This window comes from Mobula birostris, chromosome 15 (genome assembly GCF_030028105.1).
Source record: "Mobula birostris isolate sMobBir1 chromosome 15, sMobBir1.hap1, whole genome shotgun sequence".
In the NCBI taxonomy this organism is placed as follows: Eukaryota; Metazoa; Chordata; class Chondrichthyes; order Myliobatiformes; family Myliobatidae; genus Mobula; species Mobula birostris.
This window is the reverse complement of record NC_092384.1, coordinates 26328693-26356662: the sequence shown is the minus strand read 5'-3', so window position 1 is coordinate 26356662 and position 27970 is coordinate 26328693. Positions and strand designations below refer to the sequence as shown.

General features: G+C 39.4%; 1 protein-coding gene across 1 annotated transcript in view; it reads right to left on the bottom strand.

Annotated features, from left to right (window-relative positions):
- Positions 1 to 14997: 14997 nt before the first annotated feature.
- The window catches only part of LOC140210469 (chymotrypsin B-like), a 34637-nt gene continuing 21664 nt past the window's right edge, over positions 14998 to 27970 (bottom strand). The window contains exons 3-8 of the mRNA XM_072279442.1: positions 22707 to 22810; positions 17604 to 17683; positions 17437 to 17515; positions 16549 to 16729; positions 15239 to 15372; positions 14998 to 15159 (exon numbers count right to left, since the gene is read on the bottom strand). Of these exons, the coding sequence (XP_072135543.1) occupies positions 14998 to 15159; positions 15239 to 15372; positions 16549 to 16729; positions 17437 to 17515; positions 17604 to 17683; positions 22707 to 22810 (740 nt within the window). The remainder of the gene's footprint in view (positions 15160 to 15238; positions 15373 to 16548; positions 16730 to 17436; positions 17516 to 17603; positions 17684 to 22706; positions 22811 to 27970) is intronic.

Here is a 27970-nt window from a genome sequence, read left to right as displayed (position 1 = left end):
GTCCAAGATAGAGAGGATGTCTCCTATAGTGAGGGAGTCTAGGACCAGAGGGCACAACCTCAGAATAGAGGGACATCCATTTATAATGGAGATGAGGAATTTCTTTCGCCAGAGGGTGATGAATATGTGGAATTCATTGCAACCCGGTGGCTGTGGAGACAAGGGCATTGAATTTATTTAAGATGGCAGTTGATATGTTCTTGATTAGTTATGGTGTGAAAGGTTATGGGGAGAATGTAGGAGAATGGGATTGAGAGGAAGATGGATCAGCCACGATGAAATAGTAGAGCAGACTTGATGGGCTGAATGGCCTAATTCTGTTCTTATGTCCTTTAATTACTGTAGTCATTCAGGTAACAGTACATTTGCCCTTTTGAGTGAGTGGTGGCTCTTTTGGAAATTTATTCTTAACTAAGTTCAAGTTTATTGTCATTCAGCCATATAGATGTTTACTGCCAAACGAAACAATGTACCTCCAGACTAAGGTTCACAACACAGTACATATAACTCACGCACAACACATAAAGTAATATTACCACAAACAAATTAACAAATAATAAAATATTATACAGAAGATTGACATTTAGCATAAGGTGCATTTACAGCAAAAGTTAAAAAGTGAACAGAATAACATTACTGGCACTTCATAGGTGATGAGACCTGAGTGGTGGCAGGGAGTTCAAGAGTGACACAGTCTGGGGTAAGAAGCTGTTTCCCATCATAACAGTCCTTGTCCCAATGACACAGTACTTCCTACTTGATGGTAAGGGGTCAAAAAGATTGTGGGGCGGATTGGAAGAATCCTTGACACTAAGGACCCCAGTGCTTTATTAGAAAACATTATTTTAAAGAAATCTATTTCAAGATCTGCTGTTGCCTCTGAATTCCAACCGAACTCTTGGCGGGGGGTGGGGGGGGGTTAGTTTTTCTGCACATCGTCTCTGAAGGTTTTGCACCTTGTCTAAAACTAGAGGCTTGGGTTTAACTTATCTCTGCCAAGGGGAATGATTCTTATTATTTTTCTGTCATGATTATGAATACCTTAATTAGATTCTCCCCTTCACTTCTCCATGGAAAAATTAACCAGCCTATTCAGTCTGAAATACTCAATGCTTTTCATACTTCCTTGTTATAATATGGAGTCACAGAACCATAGAAAGATCTACTAAGCTCTGCTGAAAGTAAAATCTTAGATTAATGGAAATTAGTCTGTCAGTTTTGGACAGACTCAATAAGAAATAAATCAAGTGCAAAGGGTCTCTCTTTTGAATGTCTTGCTGAGTATATTCATGACATTTTCTTTCGCACAAAATCAACATCACAATTCGTCACAAGCTACCGATCTACCCAGTTTTGGATTTGAAGAAGCTGGGGTCCAAATACCCACTTTTGGTTTGTAAATAAACAAGTGTCAATGATCAGACTGTCAGAGATGTTGACATTTGAATCACTTCAGCACAAATCCCCAAGCTCAGAAACTATGCAGTTCCTAGAATTTTTGACAGCCTGGATTGTGGTTTCCTTTGCAGTGAAAGTCCTGAGAAATGAGCAATAAAATCACATTCATGTTGCTGCTATTTTTACCCTCCGTTGATTTTTGTTCAGATCTATTTTCCTGAACCACAATAATCTCATTAATGTAAATGTCGCACACGAAAGCCAACACCTTGCTATCTAATGGACGATACTAAAATATGTGGTGTTGTTGATCATACAGAAGGTTATGACGATGTGCAGGATGATCAGGATCAGAAGAAGGTGTCTGGCATGTTGACCTTCATCAGCCAGGGCACTGAGAATCGGAGTTGGGAAGTTACCTTGCAGTTATATGAAATATTGGTGAGGCCACATTTGTGTACAGTTTTGGTCACTCTGTGTTTGGAAAGATGTTACTAAACTGGAGAAATTTAGCAGGATTTTGCCTGGACTACAGGGCAAGGAGAAATTGTGTACACCAGGATTTTGTTCCTGGGAGCATAGGAGATTGATGGAGGTATTTAAGATCATGAGGGGTTCAGAAAGAGTGAAAACACATGGTATTTGTCCCAAAGTGGGATGGTTGAAAACAAGAGGGCATAGGTTTAAGATTGGAAATGTTAAAAGATCAGGGCAGCTTCTTCAAGCAAATGGTGGTGTGTATCTGGAGAGAGCTTCCAGATATAGTGGTTTAGGTGTGTGTAGTAATAACATTAAACCTCTTCAATCCGTGGCTTTTAAGAGGGTATGAGCCAAATGTAGGCAGATGGGTCCAGTTTGCTGGGCAACACACCTGGCATGGATGAGTGGGGTCGTAGGGCCTGTTCCCACCCTGTATGACTCCATAATTATATGATAATGAATAATGCTAATTTGCAGTCAAGGCATGAGCATTGCCTGGGCTTTTCCCATCCACACACGGAAAATATTGGTGGCTTGACCACTGTCCTGATTGACATGGAAACAGAATATACCACCACATGTTCTGCTTTAACCTGGGCCAATCCTGCACCTGGAAAAGTCATTCTGTATTAGTCTCAGCCACTCACTTTACCATTGTCTGTAGGAATAAGCTAGCTCAGCTGCAGACTAGACTGTACACACTGAAGATTTAAGATTACTTAATTGAACTAATGTTGAATAGCATATTAGATGACAGCAGAAAAAAACAATTTAATAGAAAGCTATTGGCTTTGTGAATTGGCTCCAAACACTGATCATCCTAGATTGTAGTTATAAAATCAATTATTATTATTGTTATAAAATTGGCTAGTCAGTGTATTTTGCTCCTGAAAACCCTTCTCTGGTCTATCTACATACCATTCCAGTTACGTAGATGGCTTTTGATGTTCTCACGGCAGTGTCACCATTACCCAAATAGAACAGTCCTGTAAGCAATTCAAAAAATTGACTTGAACTAATGTATAAAAATGTGAACATAATTAAGATTTTTCTTTGCTATCTTTTACTGTACCTTTGGGATTTGTTCAATTTGAGCCATTCCTGATGTGAAATCATCTGTAACTAAAGAGAGGCTCACAGAGATTATGTGGCAGGTTAGTTTAGTCAGGCTTGCTAGCTTTAACAATGTAGTGTCATGGTTTAGAATTTCCGGATTTTAATGTGGATGAGCGATTTCCTGTGAAAGTATCAACAGTTTTATTCTAAAACCCAAGAATGTGGTTCTGGTCACTGTATTATGTAAATGTCACAGGCATCAACTAAATCCCTCATGGAGTCATAGAGACATACCTTTCGGCCCACCAAGACCTGCTGACCGTGACGCATCCGTTAAGGCTCATTCTTTTCCCTGCGTTCCCATCAACACCCCTCCCCGATCCTACCAGTCACATGCAAACCAGGAACAATTTATTAGTAACCAGTTAACCTACCAAGTTGTACATTGGGGGAAACATGCACAGTCACAGGAAAAGTATGTATACTCCATGCAGACAATAGCAAAGGTCGTGATTGAACTTGTATCGCTAAAACTGTAAGGCAGCAGCTCTACTGCTGTGTAACTCTATTAATATATTCACAAAAGGACTGGAATATAACAGTTCTGTTTTAATGTCATCACATCAAGATCATTGTATTAAAATCAAATTGATATGCTGCTTTTAACTTTTCATTTTACTGATGCTATTACTTTGTATCACATCTGTCCAATGTTTAATCTGAGTTTAATCTAACTTTTCTTTGGAACACGATGAGGTCATGAAGCCAACTGTTAATGGGAGAATGCCACACTAAGAGAATGAGAGAGCTTTGAAGGGCCAAGTGATATTTTGTTATTCTTATGTTCAGCATTATGCTAAATGATCGAACTGTACAAATAAAAATGTTTACTAGAGGACTTGAGCTTTTTTTTATTTTTTTAAGATTAATCAGGGAAGGACCAGAGATTATTTCAAGGAATTCTGGGATGCTAAGATCAGGGGACAATGAGGTACCTTTCTTATGGACAAGTAAGGACAGGCTGTGATTTTTATTATTTATCTTGTTATCATACAGGAGCTTGTTTCCAAAGTCGGAGAGATGTGGCTGATCATTGCCTCAGAAATCCTAGTTCGTATACTGACCTCAATGGCTGGAGTTTCCTCTGCTTTTGACTTTCTGTTGGATGATCCCAAAGCACACGGCAGAAATTGTCACTGGCTTCTCTGATTCTAGCAGTTCTGTTGTTGTGGCCGTTCCAGAACCCCGCCATCTATATGGGTACCAGGGAACACTGTCACCTCTGAGTTCCCCTAAATGAATTGCTCCTCCTCAAATTAAGGAATAATAATGCTTGTTTGTTGTCTTGGAATTTTTAGTGTGGGTGAAGCCTTCATATGATTGTCAATTATATTATTTGGCATTTTAATAATCAGGTACTGTTGATTTAGATTTTTTCTGAAGTTATAGTTAGTATATTTAATACTGTATTAATACAGGGGGTGCAGCAGTTAGTACTCTGGGGATCCGGCTTTAGATATTGTCTTTGTGTAGTTTCTAGGTTCTGTTTGTAGCCGCGTGGGTTTCATCTCATTCTGAAGAACATACAGGTGGGTTAAAACCTCAGTCCAGAAGCAGTGCCATGACTTGCAACATGATACGCCTGCTGAGTTCCTCCAGCAATTTGTTTTTGCTACTGGTGGATCAACTGGCTACTGTAAGTTTTACCCCTGGCAAAAAGGGTCAAAGGGGAGTTGGTGGGCTTGTGAGTGTGAATAAGCTGCAAGGCGACAGGGAAATAAGGAGATGGGGAATGGAGCTGGTTGACCCTTCTGGACAGGTTATCATTTTTCCATCATACACGTGGAAGGTTGGAACACATGGTGAGCAGTATATTGTCTTCCTTTTCAAATCTTTTTATTGTATATATAGGAAAAATAACATGAGTACATTGAAGTAACAACACTTACAATGCCTCAAAAAAATCCCATCATCTTAAAGATTGAAAACAAAATTTTGTGATAACAAAAAAAAACCTACTGAGCAGGAAAGTGAGAAAAAAAGAGAGAACCCATTAGGTGTACAACCCCGGAGCCATGCGTCATACAAAAAGCTTCTAAAAATAAACATCAATCTGCCAGCAAGAAAAGAAAACATACTAAAAAAACAATTTACAATTAGATCGTGGAAATATTATATCAATTAACTCAAATGATAGTAACGAACAAATGAGCCCCATCTTTTCTCAAAATCAAATGAAGGTTCAAAGGTTCGACTTCTAATTTTCTCCAAACTAAGACGTAGCATCACTTGAGAGAACCATTGTGACAAAGTGGGAGCTGATGCATTCTTCCACTTCAACAAAATGGCCCTTCTAGCTATCAATGTAACAAATGCAATAACATGTTGGTCAGACACAAAAATACCATGAATATTTTGAGGACCTATTCCAAAGGGCACGGTTAATTTATTAGGTTGTAAATTAATTTTAAGTGCTTTAGAAATTGTTGAGAAAACTGACTTCCAGAACTGTTCCAATATAGAACAAGACCAAAACTTATGTGTCAGTGTAGCTATCTCAGTTTTACATCTATCACAATGACTATCAACATTAGGAAAGATTTTAGAAAGTCTCTGCTTTGTCAAATGATAACGATGTACAATTTTAAATTGAATCAATGAATGTCTAGCACAAATTGGAAAATGAGTTGACCAACTTCAATATCCGCATCCAATCCTCCATCATAAAAGTCAAATTAAGTTCCTTTTCCCAATCCTGTTTAATCTTAGATAAAGGACGCTTATCCCATTGTAATAATAAGTTATAAATTCTTCCAATAGAACCCTTAATCAAAGGATTCATACTCATAATAGTATCTAACAGGTCAGCCTCCAATATGTAAGGCAAATTACTTAAATATTTTTGTCAAAAATATCTAACTTGAAGGTATTGCAGAAAGTGTGAGTATCAAAGAGAATATTTATCAATTAATTGTTCAAAAGACATCAATCTATCTTCTTTAAATAAATCCAAAAAAGAATTAATACCTTTATTTTTCCAAAGTAAAAAAATTGGATCACTCAAAGAAGGCTTAAAAAAGTAATTTCGGTAAATTAAACTACAAAATTTAAATTTTTTAAGATTAAAAAAAGTTGTGGAACTGGAGCCAAATTTGTAAAGAATACTTAATCACAGGATATAGGTTTAAATTAACAACTTTACCTAATTGCATAGGTAAAGGAGCCCTCAATAACGAGGTTAAATAAAACTGTTTTACAACTTTCAGTTCCAGGTCTACCCAAATTGGCTGATCACTCTTATCAACCCAGTACAACCAAACAAGCATATATCGCAGATTAACAGCCCAATAGTACACTCTAAAATTAGGCAAGGCAAGACATCCATCCTTTTTCAATTTTTGTAAATGACATTTACTAATTCTTGGTCTTTTATTATTCCAAATAAAAGATAAAATAATAGAATCAATCCGATCAAAAGACTTCCTAGTCAAAAAAACAGGAATATTCTGAAATAAATATAAAAATTTCGGTAAAATCATCATTTTAACTATATGAATACGACCAACAAGTGAAAATGTAAGTGGACTCCATCTACTAAATAAATACTTTATAGAGTCTACTAAGGGAACAAAATTAGCTTTATAAAGATCCTTGTATTTTTTAGTAATTACAATACCTAAATATCTAAAAGAGTCTGAAACTTTAAAAGGAGTATTATCATATATAGAAACAGAATCATTTAAAGGAAACAATTCACTTTTACTAAAATTTATTTTATATCCTGAAAAACCTCCAAATTCATCAAATAATTTTAGCAAGGCAGGAACGGATTTGTCAGGGTTAGATATATAAACCATCAGCATAAAGAGAGACCTTATGCATGGTCTCATTCACAAAGATCCCATGGATATTTTTAGCCTCACGAAGAGCAATAGCAAGGGGTTCTAATATTAAATTAATCAACAAAGGACTTAATGGACAGCCTTGCCTTGTCCACCGTGAAAGCTGAAAAAAAGGAGACCTATGATTGTTAGTGACAACAGTAGCAATAGGGGCTTTATATATCATTTTAATCCAATTATTAAAATTAACAGCAAAGCCAAATTTCTCTAAAACATTGAATAAATATTTCCATTCAACTTGGTCGAACGCTTTTTCAGCATCCAAAGATACAACACATTGTGGAATTTTAGAAGAGGATGAATATATAATGTTAAGTAGTCTCCGAACATTTGAAAAGGAATAGCGACCCTTTATAAAGCCTGTTTGATCTTTACAAATAATTTTACCCAAAATACTCTCCAACCGATTGGCCATTATCTTTGACAAAATCTTAGTGTCAACATTCAGTAATGAAATAGGTCTATATGAAGCACAGTCAGTAGGATCTTTATCTTTTTTAAGAATTAAAGAAATAGAGGCCTCATAAAAAGTAGAGGATAAGTCACCTTTCACAAAAGAATCCTTAAACATTTCCAACATATACGGAGAGAGCAACTTCCCAAATTTTTTATAAAATTCTATGGGATAGCCATCAAGTCCTGGGGACTTACCAGATTGCATTGAAAAAATAGTTTTATGAATTTTGGCTTCAGTATTTTGAGCATCGAGAGTTTTTTGATCCTCAGCCGAGATTTTAGGAAAAACAATCTTTCGTAAAAAAGCATTCATTTTAGAGGAATCTAACGGACATTGAGATCTATATAGCTCAGCATAAAAGTCTTGAAAAATCTTATTAATTTCTTCATATTCCTGAGCTAAGGTACCATCTTTCCTACGAATTATCATGATTTGCCTTTTGGCTGCAGCCATTTTTAATTGAGATGCAAGCAGTTTATTATTTTTATCTCCAGACATATAAAATTGGCTCTTTAACTTATGCAAATAACCTTCAATGGGATGAGTTAATAACAGGTTATATTGTGATTGAAGTTCCACCCTTTGTTTAAATAAATCAGTATTGGGGGAAATTGCATAAATATTATCTAAACCTTTAATTTGTTTTGAAATTCTATCTAATTCTGCTTTAGTTTGTTTTTTAAGCTTAGCTGAATAAGAAATAATCTGACCGTGTGAAAATGCTTTAAATGTATCCCATATAACTAATTTAGACGTACCCCTATATCATTAAAAAGAAAAAAGTTCTTTTATCTGGGTTTCAATGAAACTGACAAAGTCAGAGTTTTGTAATAATGTCTGAGACATGCACCAAGGTGGGCGGGCAAGAATGACATCATCAAATTCAAAAGACAAACTCAGAGGCGCATGATCAGATATAGCAATAGCATCATATTCACAAGTTTTAACACTAGGCAAGAAGCGGGGATCGTCGAATATTTTTTGTAAACATGTGAGAAGAAAGAATATTCTGTATTATCCGGATGAAGATACCTCCACAAGTCAATCAACCCAAAATCAATCAAAAAGGAAATAATAAATGATGCGGATCGATTTGGAAGTCTCTGATTGGTTGAGCTCTTATCAATCATAGGATTTAAACAGCAGTTAAAATCCCCACCCATTATGAGCATATATTCATTTAAGTCAGGCAGTAAAGCAAATACCTTTTTGAAAAAAGAAGGATCATCTAAGTTAGGACCATACAAATTAACCAAGACAACTTTTCTGTTACAGATTGTTCCTTTAACAATTAAAAATCTACCATTAGAATCTGATTCAATATCCTCTTGAATAAATATATTAGGTTTAATGAAAATAGAAACATCTTTTGTTTTACTCTGAGAAGTAGAGTAGAATTGCAAACCATTCCACCATCTAAAAAATCTATTTTGATCTCCCGCCCTGATATGTGTCTCTTGTGCAAAAATTATATCAGGTTGGAATCAGTTAATAATTTTAAAAGTCTTCTTTCGTTTAATAGGATGATTCCAACCACGTACTTTCCAACTTATTATATTAATCCGTTTGAACAGCATACTATAATTTCATTCTACTTTATACATGCACAAAGCACATACCAATGCAGGATGATCAAAGATGGCGGCGATGAAGAATACAACCAAATAAAAAACACACATGCTCCGGAACCACCCAATGGGAAAAAACTAACTCTAAACCCACCATCCACACCCGGAAACCCGAAAAAGGCAAGCGATCTACGATAGAGTTTAAAGCTGCTGCCTGCTCTGTCTGTGTTTTCTTTCCCTCCCCCCAGTTAGTAAAAAGTAGAGTGACCTTGTGAAAAAAACAATAAAGTCTCAGGAAAAATAGGTATTTACATTTCATCGACTGATAAACAAGAAAGAACCAAAATAATGTTATCTCTTAGAGAGAAAAACCAGCGCCGTGTTTAAGTTTAATATTAATTCCCTAAAAAAGCTTTAAATTCAATTATAAAATGTTATAATAAAACAGAAAAAAATATATAAAAAACCTTATTAGTAGGCAAAAACTACCAATTAGCTGATTAAAAACAAGAAACAAACCAAATATTAAATTAAAGGAACAAATCACCTTATCTTCTTCCCTCATTCGTAGAATGTCCAGAGATCATTTAAACAGAGATACTTAAATTATAAATCTTTCCAAAGGAAAACCAACAATATGCAATAAAGAATAACTCTCCGTCTTCTTTAATTAGTCTCTTGATGAAATATACAAGTGACCTTCATAAATCTTCTTTCCAAAATGCGAATAATATACAAATAGCCAAACAGCCTTTCAGATGGATCATTCAACAGCAGCGTCAGTGACAGCGGCAGGCAAAGCCTGAACAAAATCCAGTGCAGCTTTTGGATCAAAAAAAGTACGAGGAGGAGAATTAGCAGGGAAAATTTTAATTCTTGTCGGGTACCTCAGATTCGGAAAAAGTTTTTTATCATATGCTTGTTTCATTACCAGGGCAAATTTTGATCTTTGTTCCATTATCTCTCTTGGATAATCTTCATAGAAGCGGAGCTCAGATTCCATAAATCTAAAAACTCTCTGTTTTCTTGCCTGTCGCATTATTTGATCTTTAATTTTAAAGTGAAGAAAGCAAACCAGAACAGATCTTGGTTTACTAGAATCCTTCAATTTTGAGATAAACGCTTTGTGTGCCCTTTCTATAGCAGGTGGCTTTGATAGAATGGTAGGAAATAAAGTGTGGAAAAGCTTACCAAAGTAAGCCATTAGATCTCCATCTTCAGCTCCTTCCTGCAGCCCAACAATTCTTATATTCCTTTGTCGAGACCTAGTTTCCAGGTCTATAATCTTATTTTGATATCTTTCCAAACGAGTTGTAGCTTCAGACAACTTTTGCTTAGTTATCTTCAATTCCTCTTCGTGTGAAGTATCTTGAGTTTCCAGGTCTTTAAGTTTTCCCAGAAATGACTTCATTTCATTACTATTCTTTTCCAGTTGGTCTTAAATTGATCCATTCTGATCCTCAATTGAATTCAGTGTCGGAACGATATCTTCAGCCCACGATGGCATTTCATCAGATCTTTCCTTTTGCACCTTTCCTTTCCCATTACCTTTATCACCAGGTTCAGGTAATTCTTCCCACTTCTTGTAGACATAGACATATTGATCCCCCTCAAGAGTCAACACGTAAAAATTTTAAATTCAAAGCTTAAACTAGGGGGAGAGAAAGAAAACTAAGAGCAGCACAAAAAATACTGCTACTCCATTTGCAGACGGGGTGGTCCTTGCCACAGCGTCACCTGTTACCGTTACCCAGGGGAGTAGGTGCTGGAGGCAGTAAGGGAGAGAACAGAGGCAGGGTGGGCATGCTTGAATTTATGGTGGGCTGGGGGCTGCCCCTGCAGGCCGTCTCTCCCTTTGGGGCTGCTCACCACTGTTCACTCCCTCGAAGACAAGCTGGATTGCCTTTGACTTCAGCTGACCCAGTGCAAAGCAAGCCGAGTCACCCTTTGTCTATGGCTCACCCAGTGCAAGCTGAGGAACTGCTGTGTGCTTGTTCTTCGAAGACAACACCCCATGCACCACACACAAAATGCTGGAGGAACTCAGCAGGCCAGGCAGCATTCATGGAAAAAGAGTACAGTCAACACTTCGGCAGGATTGCTGAGTTCCTCCAACATTTTGTGTGTGTTGCTTAGATTTCCGACATCTGCAGGTTTTCTCTTGTTTGTGATCCCATACACCATCAATCTTCAGACCATACCACTCATGGGACTTGTGCTAGTATTATTTTGAGACTGTCTGTGCTGTGTGTTGTGTGTGACTGTATGTAGTGTTACACCTTGTCCCCCACTGGTGTGTTTAGCTGGGTGCATGTGTATGGTTGAATGCCAATTAAACTTGAACTTTAACTCTAGCTCTTTGTCCTCTATCCTCTTCAGGATAAACATATCCTTCTATTATTTTCCCTTATGTACTTACCTGGCTTCCACTTAAATATACTTGATGCATCAGTCCCACTGTACTGTGCAGTAGGAATTCTACTTGGACCTGTTCTCTGCATTTTTTCCCCAAACTCCCACTATTATAAATGCTTCCTAAACTTATCCAATTCCTTCAGAAACAGCTGGTGAAATGTAATTTTGGAAATATCTGGATAATTACATGCTGCCTTGTATGAGGGGTGATTGATAATTTCGTGGCCTAAGGTAGAAGGAGTCAATTTTAGAAAACCTAGTACATTTATTTTTCCTACATTTACACACTTAGTCCAGCAGCTGTGGAGCATACGGATCCCTTCTTTGTAGAAGTCGGTGTCTTGGACCTCCAGAAAGTGGTCCACAGCAGGGGTCATTGATAAATTTGTGGCCCAAGGTAGAAGGAGATGAGTTATTAACTTCAAACTTTCTGCATAATCGCTTAAAGAGTTAAACTGCATGTGCATGTAACAAGAGCTGTATAACTCATCTCCTTCTACCTTAGGCCACAACCTTATCAATCACCCCTGCTGTGGACCACTTTCTGGAGGTCCAAGATGCCGACTTCAGTGTGTACATGTAGGAGGGGACTATGTTGAGAAATAAATATGCTAGGTTTTCTAAAATTGAGTCCTTCTACCTTAGGCCACGAGCCTATCAATCACCCCTCGTATGTTTATGGGATATTGCATAATTCTTTGAGCAGTCAGTAAATAGTCAACAAAACAAGCAGTTTTACTGATGGAGATGGAAACATTGTCCTGTCAAATATGCACCCATTAGGAGGATTCCTGAACCAGAAATGAAGGAGATTAGGTGTGCTGAAGATTTTATGTGGATACTCTTTGGAGTTTAGGAGAATGAAAGATATCCTCAATGAAACTTCCAAAAGTCCAATAAACCTTGACAAAGTAAATATTGAGAAGATATTTCCATCAACTAGGGCCAGAGATTACAATCTCAAAATGAGGGGCCAACCTTCCAAAACAGGTGAGAAAAGAATTCTTTATTCAGAGGACAAATGAATTCAGCCACTGAGTATATTCAGAACAGAGATTGATAGATTGTTGAATATTGATAAAATCAAGAACTATATCAGATAGTGTAAGGAGGTGGTGCAGCAGAATCCTGTTGAACAGCTGAGAAGGTGGAAGGGGTAAGTGCTTTATCCGTGTTTCTATTACTTAGATTCACTCAACACAAGCAGCCAGAGAATGACATAGATGATGCAAGGTGTGGAAACTTTTCATTAGGTGAAATCTTCTGCAGTCCAGACAGAGAAGAGGAAATCCCTCATCGTTCTTGAAAGTCCATGTCAGAAACTTGGTGTTGATCATTTTGTTGAAAAACTGCAAAAATAATTGAAAACAGGAAAAATGACAAAGCAGATTCAAAGTAAAGAAAGACCATAAAGTTCATCAGCACTTTGAGTGTTTTCCTTGATTTTATTGCTGTCTATTTTCTAAAGGGAATATGTCAAAAATAATGTTCTACCTGGCACGTTGACAGCGCTAGTCTAGCCGCAGGGAAACCTGCCAAGGCTAGAATCCTGGGAGGAAGTTTCACGATTTACAACCCATGGGTAATTAATGGCAACAGGGCTGATGGCTGAAAGCCCACAGCCTAAGTTTAATGCAGCATATTTCCAAGAAATAGTAATGTTAAGATACACACTCTAAAATTGAATTTATCTGTCCACAGTCTGAGCTGAGAATGACGGAGCAGGTGATGAACAAGAGGAAAGCCTTGGTTACTGATTTGGAAATAGTGGTTTACGTATTCATATAGTCCAACAGGCAGCACCATTCTTGTCTTTTCCTTTCTCTCACATTTGTACTCTGTGCTGTTTGCACAGACTTATTTTAAATTCATTTTGTTGGTGATGGTGATTGCATATTTCATTTGGCAGGCAGTGCAAACCAACGCCTCCCCAGATCTGTGCTGGGATCTCAACCTTTTACCATTTCCATCCAGACTTTTAGAAGAATAAAGTACCCTATATCTGAGTTTAGTTCAGTAAATTCACAACAATAGATAAGGAATGTTGGCAAAACTTCTTAGAAAATAATTTTCTAACACGTACCTTCAAAGATATATGTACAGAAATCTTCAAAACTAATGGACAGTGACAAGAAGTATTCCAAAAAGTGAATTGTAATTTTGTACGATGCTATTGTAGAAATTTGGAGTTGGTTACCCTTGCAAGCAGAACAAGTGCTACACCTGCCCTTACACCTCCTCCCTCACTACCCTTCAGGGCCCCAAACAGCCCTTCTAGGTGAGGCGACACTTCACCAGTGAGTCTGTTGGGTCATCTGCTGTTACCGGTGCTCCTGGTGTGGCCTCTTGTATATTGGTGGGACCCAATGTAGATTGGGAGACCGCTTTGCTGATCATCTACGCTCCGTTCACCAGAAAAAATGGCATATGCCATTGGCCACCCATTTTAACTCCTCTTCCCATTCCTATTCCTCTGCTGTCGTGATGAGGCCACACTCAGGTTCGAGGAGCAGCACCTTATATTCCGCCTGGGTAGCCTCCAACCTGATGGCATGAACATCGATTTCTTGAATTTTTGGTAATGTCCCTCTCCCTTCTCTATTCCCCATCCCCTTTTCCCTCTCTCACCTTATCTCCTTGCCTGTCCATCACTTCCCTCTGGTGCTCCTCCTCCTTTTTCTTTCTTCCATGGCCTTCTGTCCTCTCCTATTAGATTACTCCTTTTCCAGGCCTGTATCTCTTTCACCAATCAACTTCTCAGCTCTTTACTTCACCCCTCTTCCCCCCCTAACCCCGCACCCCCAATTTCACCTATCACCTTGTGTTTCTTCCTCCCCTCCCCCCCCACCTTCTAACTCTGACTTCTCATCTTTTTCTCCAGTCCTGCTGAATGGTCTCGGCCCAAAACATTGACTGTATTCTTTTCCGTTGATGCTGCCTGGCCTGCTGAGTTCCTCCAGCATTTTGTGTGTTGCTTGGATTTCTCTCGTTTGTGATTAGATCTGGAATACTGTGTTTCATTCTGGGCACTTCAAGAAGCAAAATTCACCAGAATGATTTTGGTGCTAAAAGGTTTACTTATAAACACTAGTCTTATAGTCCCTTGAGTACACAAAATTAATGGCTGGTCTGAATCAGATGTTCAGAATATTACAGGATATGATTTAACTGAAACCATTTTGTTTGCTGTTAGAGTCCAAAGCAAGATTTCACAACCTTAATTTGTGTTTTGGGTGATGACAGCCTCTTCAGCTACAGTGTAGGAGAGATCAGTCATTTTTCACCAATACACCTTTGGGACTGGATTAAATGAAGTTTGTGAAAGAGATATTACAAGAAAGAAAAACGGGTGAACTGAACGTGAGATAGAAATCAATTTGGTTTCGTTGGTACAACAGCCTTGAGGAGCTGATGGCTCACTCCCATTCTCATGTTCGTGGTCAAGTCTGCATCTGACCATGTGGAATCTCAGCACTCACTCGTGACGTTGTGAGTTCAGGAACTTTAGGGCTGGGCTTGCTGCAGGAGCCTTTTGATTTCCCTTCCACTGATGAGGTGTTACTGTGCACCTATCATGCCAGTTTATTGAAAAAATGTTTCAGTTCAACGTTATTCCGAATATTCACTGCACGACAAGAATGCAAAGAAAATGTCAGAGACCAAACCGTAAATTGCTGATCATTAATTTTTATTTGAAGTTCACGATGGGACAGATATCCTATTAGTTACTGGCGAGTGTCTGATCGATCCAGCTCCGGAGCTCGGACACTCGGGCGTAGACTCCAGGTATCTGTGGAGAGCACCGGCCACTACCCCAGGAGACAATTCCTGTCAAGTACCAGGTTCCTGCATCCTGGCAGACAAGGGGTCCACCTGAGTCGCCCTGGAAACAAAGAAACGAGATTTAATTGCTGTGCGGAGAGAAGTTGAAGGAAACTTTCCTGAAGGGGATGTTAACCTACCATGCAGGAGGAGGCACCAGCAGCACCAGCACAAATCATCGTATCATCAATCTTGTTGCCCCAAAACTGCTGACACTGAGGGTTGCTCAGGAGAGGGAGAGCGGTCTGCTGCAGGGTGCAAGGTGTAAAGAAAGCTGCATGGGGAAAGGAGGTAAAACATACTGTTAGATTTTCCTGACCCAATAAAAATATTAAAGACTTATTCTTGGGACATATGGATCTTTGCTGCAATATTGACACAAACAAAAATGCCTTGTTCTTACATAGACATCACACATCACAAATGATTGATGCACCGGAAATGACATGGCTAATGGATGGGAGGGATATGGACGGTATGGTCCAAGTGCAGGTTAGTGGGCAGAATAATAGTTTGGCATGGATTTGTTGGGCTGAAGGGCCCATTTCTGTAATGTAGTGCGCGATGACTCTAATACCCCTACTCCACTGCCCCACATCCCTCCCGACGTTTAGAACATGTCTGCAATATATTTCAGGGTAGCGTACGGTATAGGCGACCCAGGTTCGATTCCTACCAGTGCCCGAAAGGAATTTACACGTTCTCCCCGTGACTGCGTGGGTTTCCTCCGGGTGCTCCGGTTTCTTCCCACAGTTGAACAACGTACTGCTTGGTAGGTTAACTGGTCATTGTAAATTGTCCTGTGATTAGGCGAGCATTAAATTGGGGGTTGCTGGGCAGCACGGCTGGAAGGGCCCACTCCACACTGTATCTCAATAAGTAAATAAATAAATTTAACCAATTTAATTCAGTTTTTTCAAGGAAAACCTGCGGTGCCTCCTTCCTACTTTCATTCCCTTTTTACAATTCCTATAATTATGGCCTCCACTAGACAGTTCCATGATCCTACATTTTTAATAGGGTGATTGAAATGGCGTCACTTGCATTGGCCCTGTGCTCTTTTTGCCTGCCTTCCACTAGTCCCTTTCACACCCTGCACAGATGTAGGAAATCAGTTACTCCACAGCAAGACATTAAACTGAAGCACAGAGAGAGAGAACTGTTGGGAGCACTGAGCAACACAGCATTCTCTCAACTAGGTTATGCCATTTGGAAGTAGCTCTTCAATGTAAGGGGGAGTTATATATAAAATTATTCTATGCCATCATCGATACAGTTTTTGTAATTGATACTTCATAGGTTAACATGGAGGTCCAGCTCCACCAATCCAGCACACAAAATGCTGGCAGAACTCAGCGGGTCAGGCAGGAGGGGAATAAACAGTCCAAGTTTTGGGCTGGGACCCTTTCCCACAGCTGTTGGTCTCTCTGAAGCCGTGTTGCTGCCATACCGTTGTAGCGAGTCAGGCCCCATCCGGTAGTGACACACTGCTTGCCAGGACTGAATGTTTTGTATGTTGAAGCAAGGCAGACAGGAGAGACCTCGGCGCTGAATGAAACAGGGCTTGAGAGCTTGACAAGAGTGATGTCGTTTTCAATGGTATTTGGGTTCCACAAGGGGTGAGTAATAGCCTGTGAGACATGAGGTTGCAATCAGTTCTTTCTTCACACTTCTCCACCATTTCCCCATTAACTCATTCCAATTTTTGCTCCTTGATACTGTTTCTAATTCAACAGGTGCTTTGTATTATGGGCTTCAGTCAGTAACCTTCCCTAGCTGATGTTCTGTTTTGTGCTCCTTCTGGTCATGTTCTGCACAATAGCTTTGATCAGCCCCTGATGATATTCCTGCCATATGGCCTCTGTTCATGGCCCTGGGATACTTACTCGATCGTGCTCTGTGTTTTGAGCCTTTCCCCATGTTTCATCTGATGGAAATGATCAACCCTTCCCCAGTGATGGTCAATATCATGGAACTTGACCCTTTGTCTTTTGATGTTCATAGACGTGCTTGCCCTGACAAATGACTGCACGCATAACGTTCACTGCTTTGTGAGGATGTTGTAGGACCCGGTCTTTTGTTGTCGATAGTGAGCATATATTTGAGATTCTCAATAAAAAGTGGTCATGCACTTGTTTCAGCAAGAGAAACCCATGGGCTGCTAGTGTGGAGTGTGGTACTTAGCTAGAAAGTGATGCTATAATACAAGTGTATGGACAAATGATCAAACTCTGCCAGGAGCATTTTTCTACCATCCACAGTTCTTTAAAAATTTATCGGTGATCCACTTTTTAAACTCTTCTCTCAAAATCATCAATTAAAGTCAAAGCATTCTTACCTGAGCAACAGGGATAAACTGAGCTTTGGAATCTGCTGTGCACTTGTTGTATTCTCCGACAACCACAATATGCCTGGTGCTGCAGAAAGAAAATCAGATTCGGTGAGTGTTGTATCTCCTCGTGCTGTAAGTACAAACTTTGTAGGTCTCAAGGTTTTACAACGTACCTCACGGTGCAATGGGCAGCAGTAACAACCCAGTTTTCGTTAATCAGGGAACCACCACAGAAATGGAAGCCATTTTGTTGCTAATGTAGAAAGTGAAACAGTTATTAAGTCCAGAAAGCACAATGTTCAAAACATTATTGTTGAAATAGAAAATGATAATAACAATATAAAGCAGGTCAGGCAGCATTGGTGGAAAAAGAGAAAGAGAAATCCCCTCCTCAGACGGGTGAGAGAGAAAGCACATTGTTGGAGAGGGGATAGGGTTGGGATGGATAGGACAAAGGGAATATCTCTGATAGGCTGAGGCTAAAGATGGCAGGTAGATACGTTTTAAACAAGATCATCCCAATAATGGTTGATGGAAACTGATAGACATAGGTATCCTGATCAACTTAAAAGCTTTGAAATGGCAGCGGTCAGAGAGGGAGAGTGCCAGCAATAGAAAGCGAATACTGTGGAAAGCAGAGCAGTGTTACATGCCCAGCAGGTCAGCCTGTGCTAACAGAAAGGGAAGAACTGAGCCAGTGTTACAGACAGATGGTCGACAGAAGAAATGGCCCGTTCTGATAACGACAGAGAAAGTGAGATACAGTATTTGAAGTTATAGAAATGAAAATGACTTTGGAAGGCTGCAACACTGTCAGGTGCAAGATGAGGTGCTGTTCCTCATTCGAGCAGTGTCTGATCTGCTGAGTGTTTCAGCATTTTCACCATCTGCATATGTTTGATTTTCATTATTAAGGTTATATTGCATGAGAGTATTTACATCAAATACCCAGCTTTGCACCGGGGGGGGGACAGGATTATGAAGAAACAGCAAGTTTTATGGCAATATAAGATATAGGACCAGCTGAATGCCCTTTGAGTCTATCCTGTTATTCGATAAAGTCATTGCTGATCTTATAACCAAACAGCATTTTCCTGCCCATACCCTATACCTCCTGAGTCCAGATATCTATTGCTCAGCTTTGAAATCACTCAGCTGAACATGCCCAGTCCTTTGGAATAGAGAATTTCACAAGGGTTCAAACCCAATAAGTTTCTCCTCATGAAAAACTGGAGTGACAGAAATGATACACCTGCCTATTCACCTCCTCCCCCTCTTTCAATCAGAGCCCCAAACAGTCTTTCTACAATCTTCCAGGGCAGATAATTCCTAAGATTCTCTGTCACCAAAGCTTCAACTCATCGCAGATCCAGATGGTGTGCCTCTTATATCAAAACTATGGAAAGGGAGCTATCCTCACTGGGTCAGTCAAGGGACATATCTCCCTGCATCCACTTCCTGAGCTCTGCAAGAATTTTGTATGTTTCAATGAAATCCTCTAACAATCCTCAAACTCTAGAGCAGCCTTAAACTTTTTACCCTGGAGGAATCCTTGAAATAATCTTCAGGTCTCAGGGAGCCCCCGCATAAAAGTTATTATATCCACAGCTCATGGTATGTTAGCATCACCAGGAAGTGTAGATACAATAATCTAAAAAAAATTGTCAATGCTCTTTCGAGTAGAGAATGAAGTTTTAGCCAACCTTTCTTAAAAAGAACAGTTTAGCTAACCTTTCTGGGAATTAATCGCTCTCTTTTCCTTTCATAAATTTTAAAAACATTAGGAAAACATAACAAATTTCTTTTAAATAACCGGCTTAAGGCAAAATGGAATTTAATTTTTCGAAAGGTAGGCTCGGTAGATATAATTTAAATAAAGGTTGTAAATTGATTTTAATTAATGCTATTTACAACATGAAAATGTATTGACAGTGTTGAATAGTAAAGTTACTAAAAACCATAAGCCAAAGCAATATGAATAAAAATATAGCCTAAGTTATGCAAGATTTTGAAAAAACATTTCTTACTAAGTGACATGATCAGGCTCAAAGATAGGCCTAGCTTTAGAAACCTGTGCTTGTTTTTCTCTAGAGAATACTGGCCTATTCTCCTTACACTCCTCATACTAAGTTATCATATTATATTCATTGGTAATGATATTGGTTTATTATTATCACAGTGAAAAGCTTGCCCGTTCATACAGACTAAACCATTACACGGTGCATTGAAGCAGAATAAAGTACTGTATACAGAATAAAGAATAAAAGATACTGATAAAGTGAAGTGCAGGTCAGCAAAGTGCAAGATCATAATGAGGTTTGATTGTGAGGACATTCTCCATCATTAGGGACCATTATCAATCGGGAACATGTCCTTGTCAGGCAGATGGTGCAGGTGCCTGACAACCCACATGCAACAATTCAGGAAATTGTCTTTCTCTTCCCAATCAGATTTTCGAATGGTCCATTCCTTTCTTTTGCCCTATTTTGTAACTTATAGTAACTACATCTTTACTGCAGCAAAACAATGAGCGTCATGTCATTTCAAGTTTAATTCAGTGATAATAAACCTGATTTTGATTCTGCTGGCAAACCTATCATGCCTGGAAGCAGCCTAGCAAATCTACTCTAGTTCCAGTCTAGCTGCACCCAGTCATATTCCTTTTTAGCTGAGGAATGCCAAAATTTACACAATGTTCCAGTTGCATTGGCACCAATATAAGTGCAGTAAAGTCTCTTCAGTCCTTTGCTTTGATCCTCTTGTGATCCCAGCAGATGCTATTTCACCCATTAGATTCTGTTAGCAGGTTCTTTTTGCCCCACAGTTTAAAACAATAATGTCCCTAATACTACGCTCTCCAGGCAGGTTAAGCAGAATCTACTTAATTCATCCCATTCAGAATCACCTCCTCCTCCTACGGACAGAGTAGTAGGCCCATCCTATTCAAATCCCCTCACTGAAGAATTAGTTTACTCTTCCAGCAAATATGTCCTTCCATACATACATCACCAAAAAATGCATTTAAATATTCAGATGTAATCTCTCTGAAATCCCATACTATTGTGGCAAAACTCTCTTACTAATTCCCCATAAAAAGTACCATTTGCCTTCCTAGTTGCTGTTATACCTCATAGTTATCTTTTCATGTAGAACACTAAATTTCTCTGCATATCAACTTATAATTGTTTCTCATCTCTTCCCCTTTCTTCCTACCTAGCCTCATTTTGTAATTTACACTATCTGCTGCTCTCTTGTCCAGTGAATTGTCTGTTTCTTCTCACTGTCTCTTTACATACTTCTCACAGCCTATGTGTATCATTAGCAAACCTCATTTCATCCACTGTTGCTCTTTTTCTAAGGGAAAATAACTGATTCTTCTGGCATCCAGTCGGTCAAACTTATCCACCTTTTCCTGCATTTTATGCCCTGTCATATTCCAATCACTATTATAAACCTAAAATTTGTTTAGTATCTATATGTGTTGCATTTTATCAAATATCCTTAGTTATCTTTCAAAGACCAAGCACCTCAAGTCTATATCTCCCCCCAATATTACCATGTTATTTATATCCCCAAAATTTTCTTAGACTTACAAAATATGATTTTGTGTGATGCTATGTCTAATTATGTCTAATTTTCCAGGTATCCTGTCATGATGTCTTTGATGATGAACTTCAAGATTTTTCTGACAGGTTAATTGAAACACGTCTTTGTTTTTGCACTGACTTTTCTGTTGAATCGTGATGTTACCTTTGTTCCCAATGGACAAGGGCATGCTTAACCCTCAGTTCAGAGGTGTGACTTTTCAGCAAATACCTACTTTGATAAGATCACACTTATGTAAGTAATGCTAGGAATACTTTACTGTATACTTTATTGTCGCCAAACAATTGGTACTAGAACGTACAATCATCACAGCGATATTTGATTCTGTGCTTCCCACTCCCTGGATTACAAATATTAAATATTAGAAATAGATAAATTAGTAAATATTAAAAATTTAAATTATAAATCATAGATAGAAAATAGAAAAATAGGAAGTAAGGTAGTGCAAAAAAACCAAGAGGCAGGTCTGGATATTTGGAGGGTACGGCCCAGATCCAGGTCAGCTGGAAAGAAGCTGTTCCCAAATCTGGCCGTACGAGTCTTCAAGCTCCTGAGCCATCTCCTGGAGGGAAGAGGGACGAAAGGTGTGTTGGCTGGGTGGGTCGTGTCCTTGATTATCCTGGCAGCAATGCTCTGACTGCGTGCGGTGTAAAGTGAGTCCACGGACGGAAGATTGGTTTGTGTGATGTGCTGCACCGTGTTCACGATCTTCTGCAGCTTCTTCCGGTCTTGGACAGGACAACATCCATACCAGGTTGTGATGCACCCTAGAAGAATGCTTTCTATGGTGCATCTATAAAAATTAGTGAGGGTTTTAGGGGACAGGCTAAATTTATTTAGTTTTCTCAGGAGGTAAAGGCACTGGTGGGCCTTCTTGGCAGTGAACTCTGCTTGGTTGGACCCAGTCAGGTCATTTGTGATATTGACCCTGAGGAACTTAAAGCTTTAGACCTGTTCCACTTGTGCACTACCGATGTAAATTGGGTCGTGCGGTCTGCTACTCCTTCTGAAGTCAACAACCAATTCCTTCGTCTTGCTGACGTTGAAGGATAGTTATTGTCTTCGCACCATGCCACCAGGTTCTTAATTTCCTCTCTGTACTCAAACTCATCATTACCCGAGATACGGCCTACAATTGTTGTGTCATCAGCAAACTTACATTTTGAGTTTGATGGAAACTTGGCTACACAATCATGGGTGTACAGTGAGCACAGCAGGGGGCTGACTACACAGCCTTGTGGGGCACCGGTGCTCAGAGTGATTGTAGAGGAGAGCTTGTCCCCTATTTTTACAGCCTGGATCCTGTCTGTGAGGAAGTTGAAGATCCAGCTGCAGATCTGAGTGCTAAGGCCCAGGTTCTGGAGCTTAGGAATCAGTTTATTTGGAAAGATGGTATTAAAGGCGGAGCTGTAGTCAATGAAAAGGAGCCTTACGTATACGTCTTTATTCTCCAGGTGTTCTAAGGAGGAACGTAGGGCCAGAGAGATGGCATCTACCGTTGACCTGTTGCTCCAGTAGGCGAATTGCAAAGCGTCGAGGTTGACTGGTAGGCTGTGGTTGATGTGTGCCATAACCAATCTCTCGAAGCACTTCATAGCAATTGTGTCAGAGCCACAGGTCAATAGTCATTCATAGAATTACCAAGACTTGGAGCCTTTGCTTCGACCTACCTGCAAGGAGACCTGCCAAGGCCATGATCCAGGAATTGCATCTTCACCATTCACAATTCGTGCGTAGCCTGAGACTGCAGGACTGATGGCTGGGACACCACAAACTAGAATGGAAGACAACAGACAAAGGTTTAGTCTCAGTTAATTAAAATATTCAAAGCTTAAAATACTTGATGCTTATTATAATTTACTCTGTCCATAGGCTGTGCCAATGAAGGCAAGGCAAGCGAGAACCCAAAGGAAAGCCATTGCTGTTGCAGGTGTCTGGGTGTTACACTGGACCCTTTATATAGTCAAGCTTGGCTCTAGAAATCTCGTAGGTCAAAGTTTGAAATTTTCAACCAATCTGCAATTGACAAGATTACTACCAAAATAAACTAATTAATTACAATGTGCTTAACCTAATCAGTGTACATATCTTTAAATAAAGCACCTGTGGGAAATGTCATGCTGTTTCAGGCATGGAATATAGATTATTGGATAAATATCAAAAATTTCTGTAAACGATTTGACATTCAGATGGGTACATGTAACCCCTCGGCCTTGAAAAGTTTCCATGTTATTGGCTGAAAAATCAATTCAGCTGAAGAACCTGTTTATTTCCAACAAGCATTTTGAATATAAGTTGAGAAGCATGCTTTTAATATCTTGAGTGGAAATATTTTAAATAGTAAAGAAATAGCAAAGATGTTTTTTAGATGTGTAGTGGAGAAATAAGGAAAGGGAAGCATGCAAAGGTCTTTATTCTAAGAAAACTTGAAAAAGAAATGTGAGACATATTCTTGATAGACATTAAAGACCTTACTTTTATAAGATGTCTTCCATTTCTTCAGTGAACTAAAGTTTTAAAAAAGGCTAAAATCATAAGAAAAATGAGGTGCCATGTTGCTCATTGATTCTGCGCCACCATTTAATAAGGCCACAGTTTACTTTAAGGAAAGTAAACAAAATAAATTGCGAACAACAAGAACACATCGATAGTAGTGAGTTAAGTCACCAGATCAGCTCTATTTTTATTGTGGTTAAAGGGTTAAATCCTCAACTCCCACAAATAATTCCATAACTTAATTTACCTCCATTCTGAACAGCCAAGAAATTGCATTTCCAGTCACGGTCAAGCGCCCAAAATTGCACTGAAGTGTGCTGAGTCATTAACTCCTAACTTTTTGATTGAAGGATGACTCCCACCCTGAAGGAAATTGCTGCTAAGAAGATAATAGACCAGGGTTTCCAACCTAGGGTCCACAGACCCCTTGGTTAATTCCTTAGCATAAACAAGGTTGGAGGAATGGTTTGATGGCTGTTATTTGTTTGGTGAGTCTAAGTACTTTACATTTTAGGGGGCCCAAGTGCATCTTCTGAGTGTTATCTCTGTCCTGCCAGAAATCTCTTGCTGTAATGGAGTTCTGAGCAAAATGTTTGTTCAATCACTCCTTCATTCAGAGGGCCAAAGCCCACACTGGAGTCAATGGTTGAAATGATCATCAGTGATTGTCTTTGTCATCCTGATATGGGAAGTAACTCATGGCATGAACCTTGATCGTCAGAGGGTGATGTTCTGCATTGGGAACAGGTTGCCGAAGGAATTTTGCGTACCCTACTTCCCTTCCTGTAATGCACCACATTAAATAAAATACCAAAAAAAAAAAGAACACAGCCTCAGAAGAAAGTGTTGGAAGACCTGGCTTCAAAGCCCGGCAACAAGCTCGTAACCACACAGCAATGATTCCATTGTACTGTATAACGAAGAGACATGAAACACCACATCTAGTAGTTGAAGGCACTGGAGTCATCCTCAAATCCAAGAAGAGAATAATTTGAACCACTTTATTATAGAGGGAGAGTGGAATGAGCCTAAACTGTATTGTATTATGACATATGGTCCGTCTATAATGCATAACAAGCCAATATTCTTTACAGTTGTCTTGTTGTGCCTCTCTGTGGTTAGTGTTTATTTTACAACTGCCAATATAATTTTAATATACAATATATCTCATGTAATGACAATCCCAGCACAGTTCCGAAGTTTAGTAATGCACATTGTATCCTATAACCTAATGCTCGGCAGCGTCACCTTTAATTTGATCCACCTTGGTGCCCTTCGTGTAGTAAATGTATCTGGGATTTTGTCTTCACTTTGGATTCGGTTTTTTGGAAGCTGAATTATTGACACACTATCACTTTGGTCCAAATGCTTCTCAATAATTGTCTAAAGTTGTGTCTCTGCTAGTTCAAAGGATAGAATTATGTATTGAGGCTTGGTGTTCCATGGATATATAAATTCAAACTCTGATGGCTCAGTCATCCTGGATATTAAAATTTAGTCTTAGATTCAGTAGATAGCCAAGTCTTGAAATCAAACATTATTTTCGCTGATATCCGCTTGGAATTATCTCTGTACTAATTTCTAATTGATTTATTTTTCTAATTTAATTTGTTTTTTTTTTAAAAAATTGGCTTATATTATAGCAAGTCTCATCTTCCCTTATCCATGATTTCTATGTATAATATATTCAAGTCATCAGCAAGATGGTTGTATTTTGTGACTTGTTCAACCAAACAGTATTGGAGAGGCAGAATATTTCTGGTTGCTTGTTTTCAATGCTACTTATAACCATTAAACAGTCCTTCCCTATGACAGCAAACACCATTTCTCACACAAATAGAAATAAGGCCTGATACTGTAAAACTATCTGTTCCAAGTCTACTCTATTAAAGGTTACATTTCCCCTTTTGAGGGAAAGTTCTGCTCAAATTCTTTCTTTATATGCATGCAATCAGTCGAGAGCAAGTATTAAGCTAATCTTTTCTACATACGGCCATACTTAACAGTTACTGTACATTGGGTTTTATAGGATTGCTTATTGGATCATGAACCTAACTGAATTTCAAAATATATAATGAGAACTAAACTAACAGTTCTTTGCTAATGTGTGTGCTTGAAAGCCTTTTAATTCTGGTATTATGGAACAGCAGGTTATATAGATTGATATATAGGAAACAAACCAAATTACTCTGAAGGCCAATGTACCAGTATTATTCCGGCTGCTAATTTTCACATACTGATTAGTAAAACTCATGAGTGACATATGAGGTTGAAGGAAAACTCCCAAGGGAATTTTGGATAAATATTGCATCTGTATGACAAAACTTTATTGTTGACTTGCATCTCTTTAGGGGGAAGATTTGACAATGTTTAGGTGATAGTGTCTACTTGAGTTCAAGCAAAGATTGTAAATTCCTTGTTTAGAATACTTCAAAGAGTGTTACAGGGAAACACTAAGCAGTATTGCACCTGTATTGTACTGTCTCATTACTTTTATATTTGTGTGCTGTAGCACTTTTTTATTCACAGTTATTTTGTAAATAACACTATTCTTTGCAATTCTGATCAGATGCTAAATGCATTTCATTGGCTTTGTATCTGTACTGGGCACAATGACAATAAAGTTGAATCTAATCTAATCTAATCTAAACATTAGAAGCTCATCACAATTCTCCATCTTTGTGCCAGACTTTCCTGATCTAGACACTTGTTCCACCTTTGTTCTTTCACTGTTTAACAATTGGTATCCATGCATGGCAACATTCTGTCCATGTCAGTTCTGAGCTCTCTAATAATATCTATATTCTCAGGTTGTTATAAGCAAGAATTCAAGGAATGTATTGCCATTTATGTGAAAAGGTACAACTTCCTGAATGGCTAGGTTTTCGTATAAAATCATGGTCCTGAAATATATACACTCAGTGACCACTTTATTGTACACCTGCAAATATCTAATCAGCCAATCATGTGGCAGCAACCCACTGTGTAGGAACATACGGACATGGTCAAGAGGTTCAGTTGTTGTTCAGACCAAACTTAATGAAGTACCCAATGAAGCGGCCACTAAGCATATAAATGTGTGAAAGAAGTATGTGGCACAGAGTTGTCCCAACAGCTGCAGTTAGTTGATTGCCATCATTGAAGGATGATATTTTTCTCCCACTACCTTGTTACTCACTTTAGTGAGAACCAGCACAAACAAGCTTATGGACACCATTTTTGCGGACGAGTATGGGACGGTTACTCTTGAGGAGTTATTGTCATCAGGTATGAAGTTACAGAGAATCATGTCCTGAAAGGAGAGCAGCAGTGACGGCAGGCAGTAGATGTGGTGGGGATTTCCATGAACATACGTGTTACAGGAGCTCTCAGTCATTTGTACTTCGGAATGAGTTCCTGACCTGAGAGCGAATAATATCAACATGGACCCAGGAGTTGGTGCAGAATGGGGAAAACCATTCCCATGCGAGGAAAAGGAGGTGACATTGCTGCTGGCAGTGGGACTGGAGAAGAGTGCAATGTAGGTGAGATTATTAGGCCCACAAAGTATGGAATAGGTTTTTTATGAGGCTATTTTAACCAAGGACGGAGTGAATTTGAAGATTGGCTCATACAGTCGGGGAATGGAAGCTGATTGGTGAAAACATGATCAGCAGATGACAGGCAGGGGGATACAACTTCCCACACAACTTTAGATGTGCAGAACTGTTTGGTGTGTGGGACAGTTGACGAGAGAATTCAGGTGGCACTGCTTGGCACAAAGGGCTGCGGAAGAGATCTGGGTTTAAATAGGCTGCAGGTGATGAGTCGGAGACGAGTGGCAAGTGGTCCCTGTTAGCTGGGTGGAGATTGGGAGGTGCCTGACAGGACCGCCCCACTCCTACAGCCGGCACCCAACTGCCGGTAGGGATCCGGATGGGTCTGCTGGCACACCTTGATGAGCGATAGATCCAAAATGAAACTAGATGGTGTCCAAGACCTCTCGTCCGGCCATACCCTTCCCAGTTGACCAGGTACCTGCACATCTTGTTCACAATGACATGAATCCATAACCAGTGAACCGTGTACACTGGACCACCTTCCACCATCCTAGGCTCAGGTGGGTTGAGTGGTCCATGGACAATGGGCTTGAGGCTGGACACATGGAAGGTAGGTGTGACCCTGAGGGACGGTGGCAGCTGGAGATGGTAAGTGACTGGATTGATGCAATGGGTAATCTGGAAGGGACTGACGGGCTTGCAGAGAGCTCGCAGAATCGGTGCGCAGGGACAGATGTCGGGCGGAAAGCTAGGCATGGCCTCTAGGCTGGAGTAGTCTCGCAGTTGGCCTGGCAGCAGTAAGCGTGGTTGGCAACTAAGATGCCCCCTATGCCCTCTTCTGGCAGTGGTGATTCAGAGCTCTGGTGGGCAGGACCTCCACCGTTGGCTCCTCTGCAGGG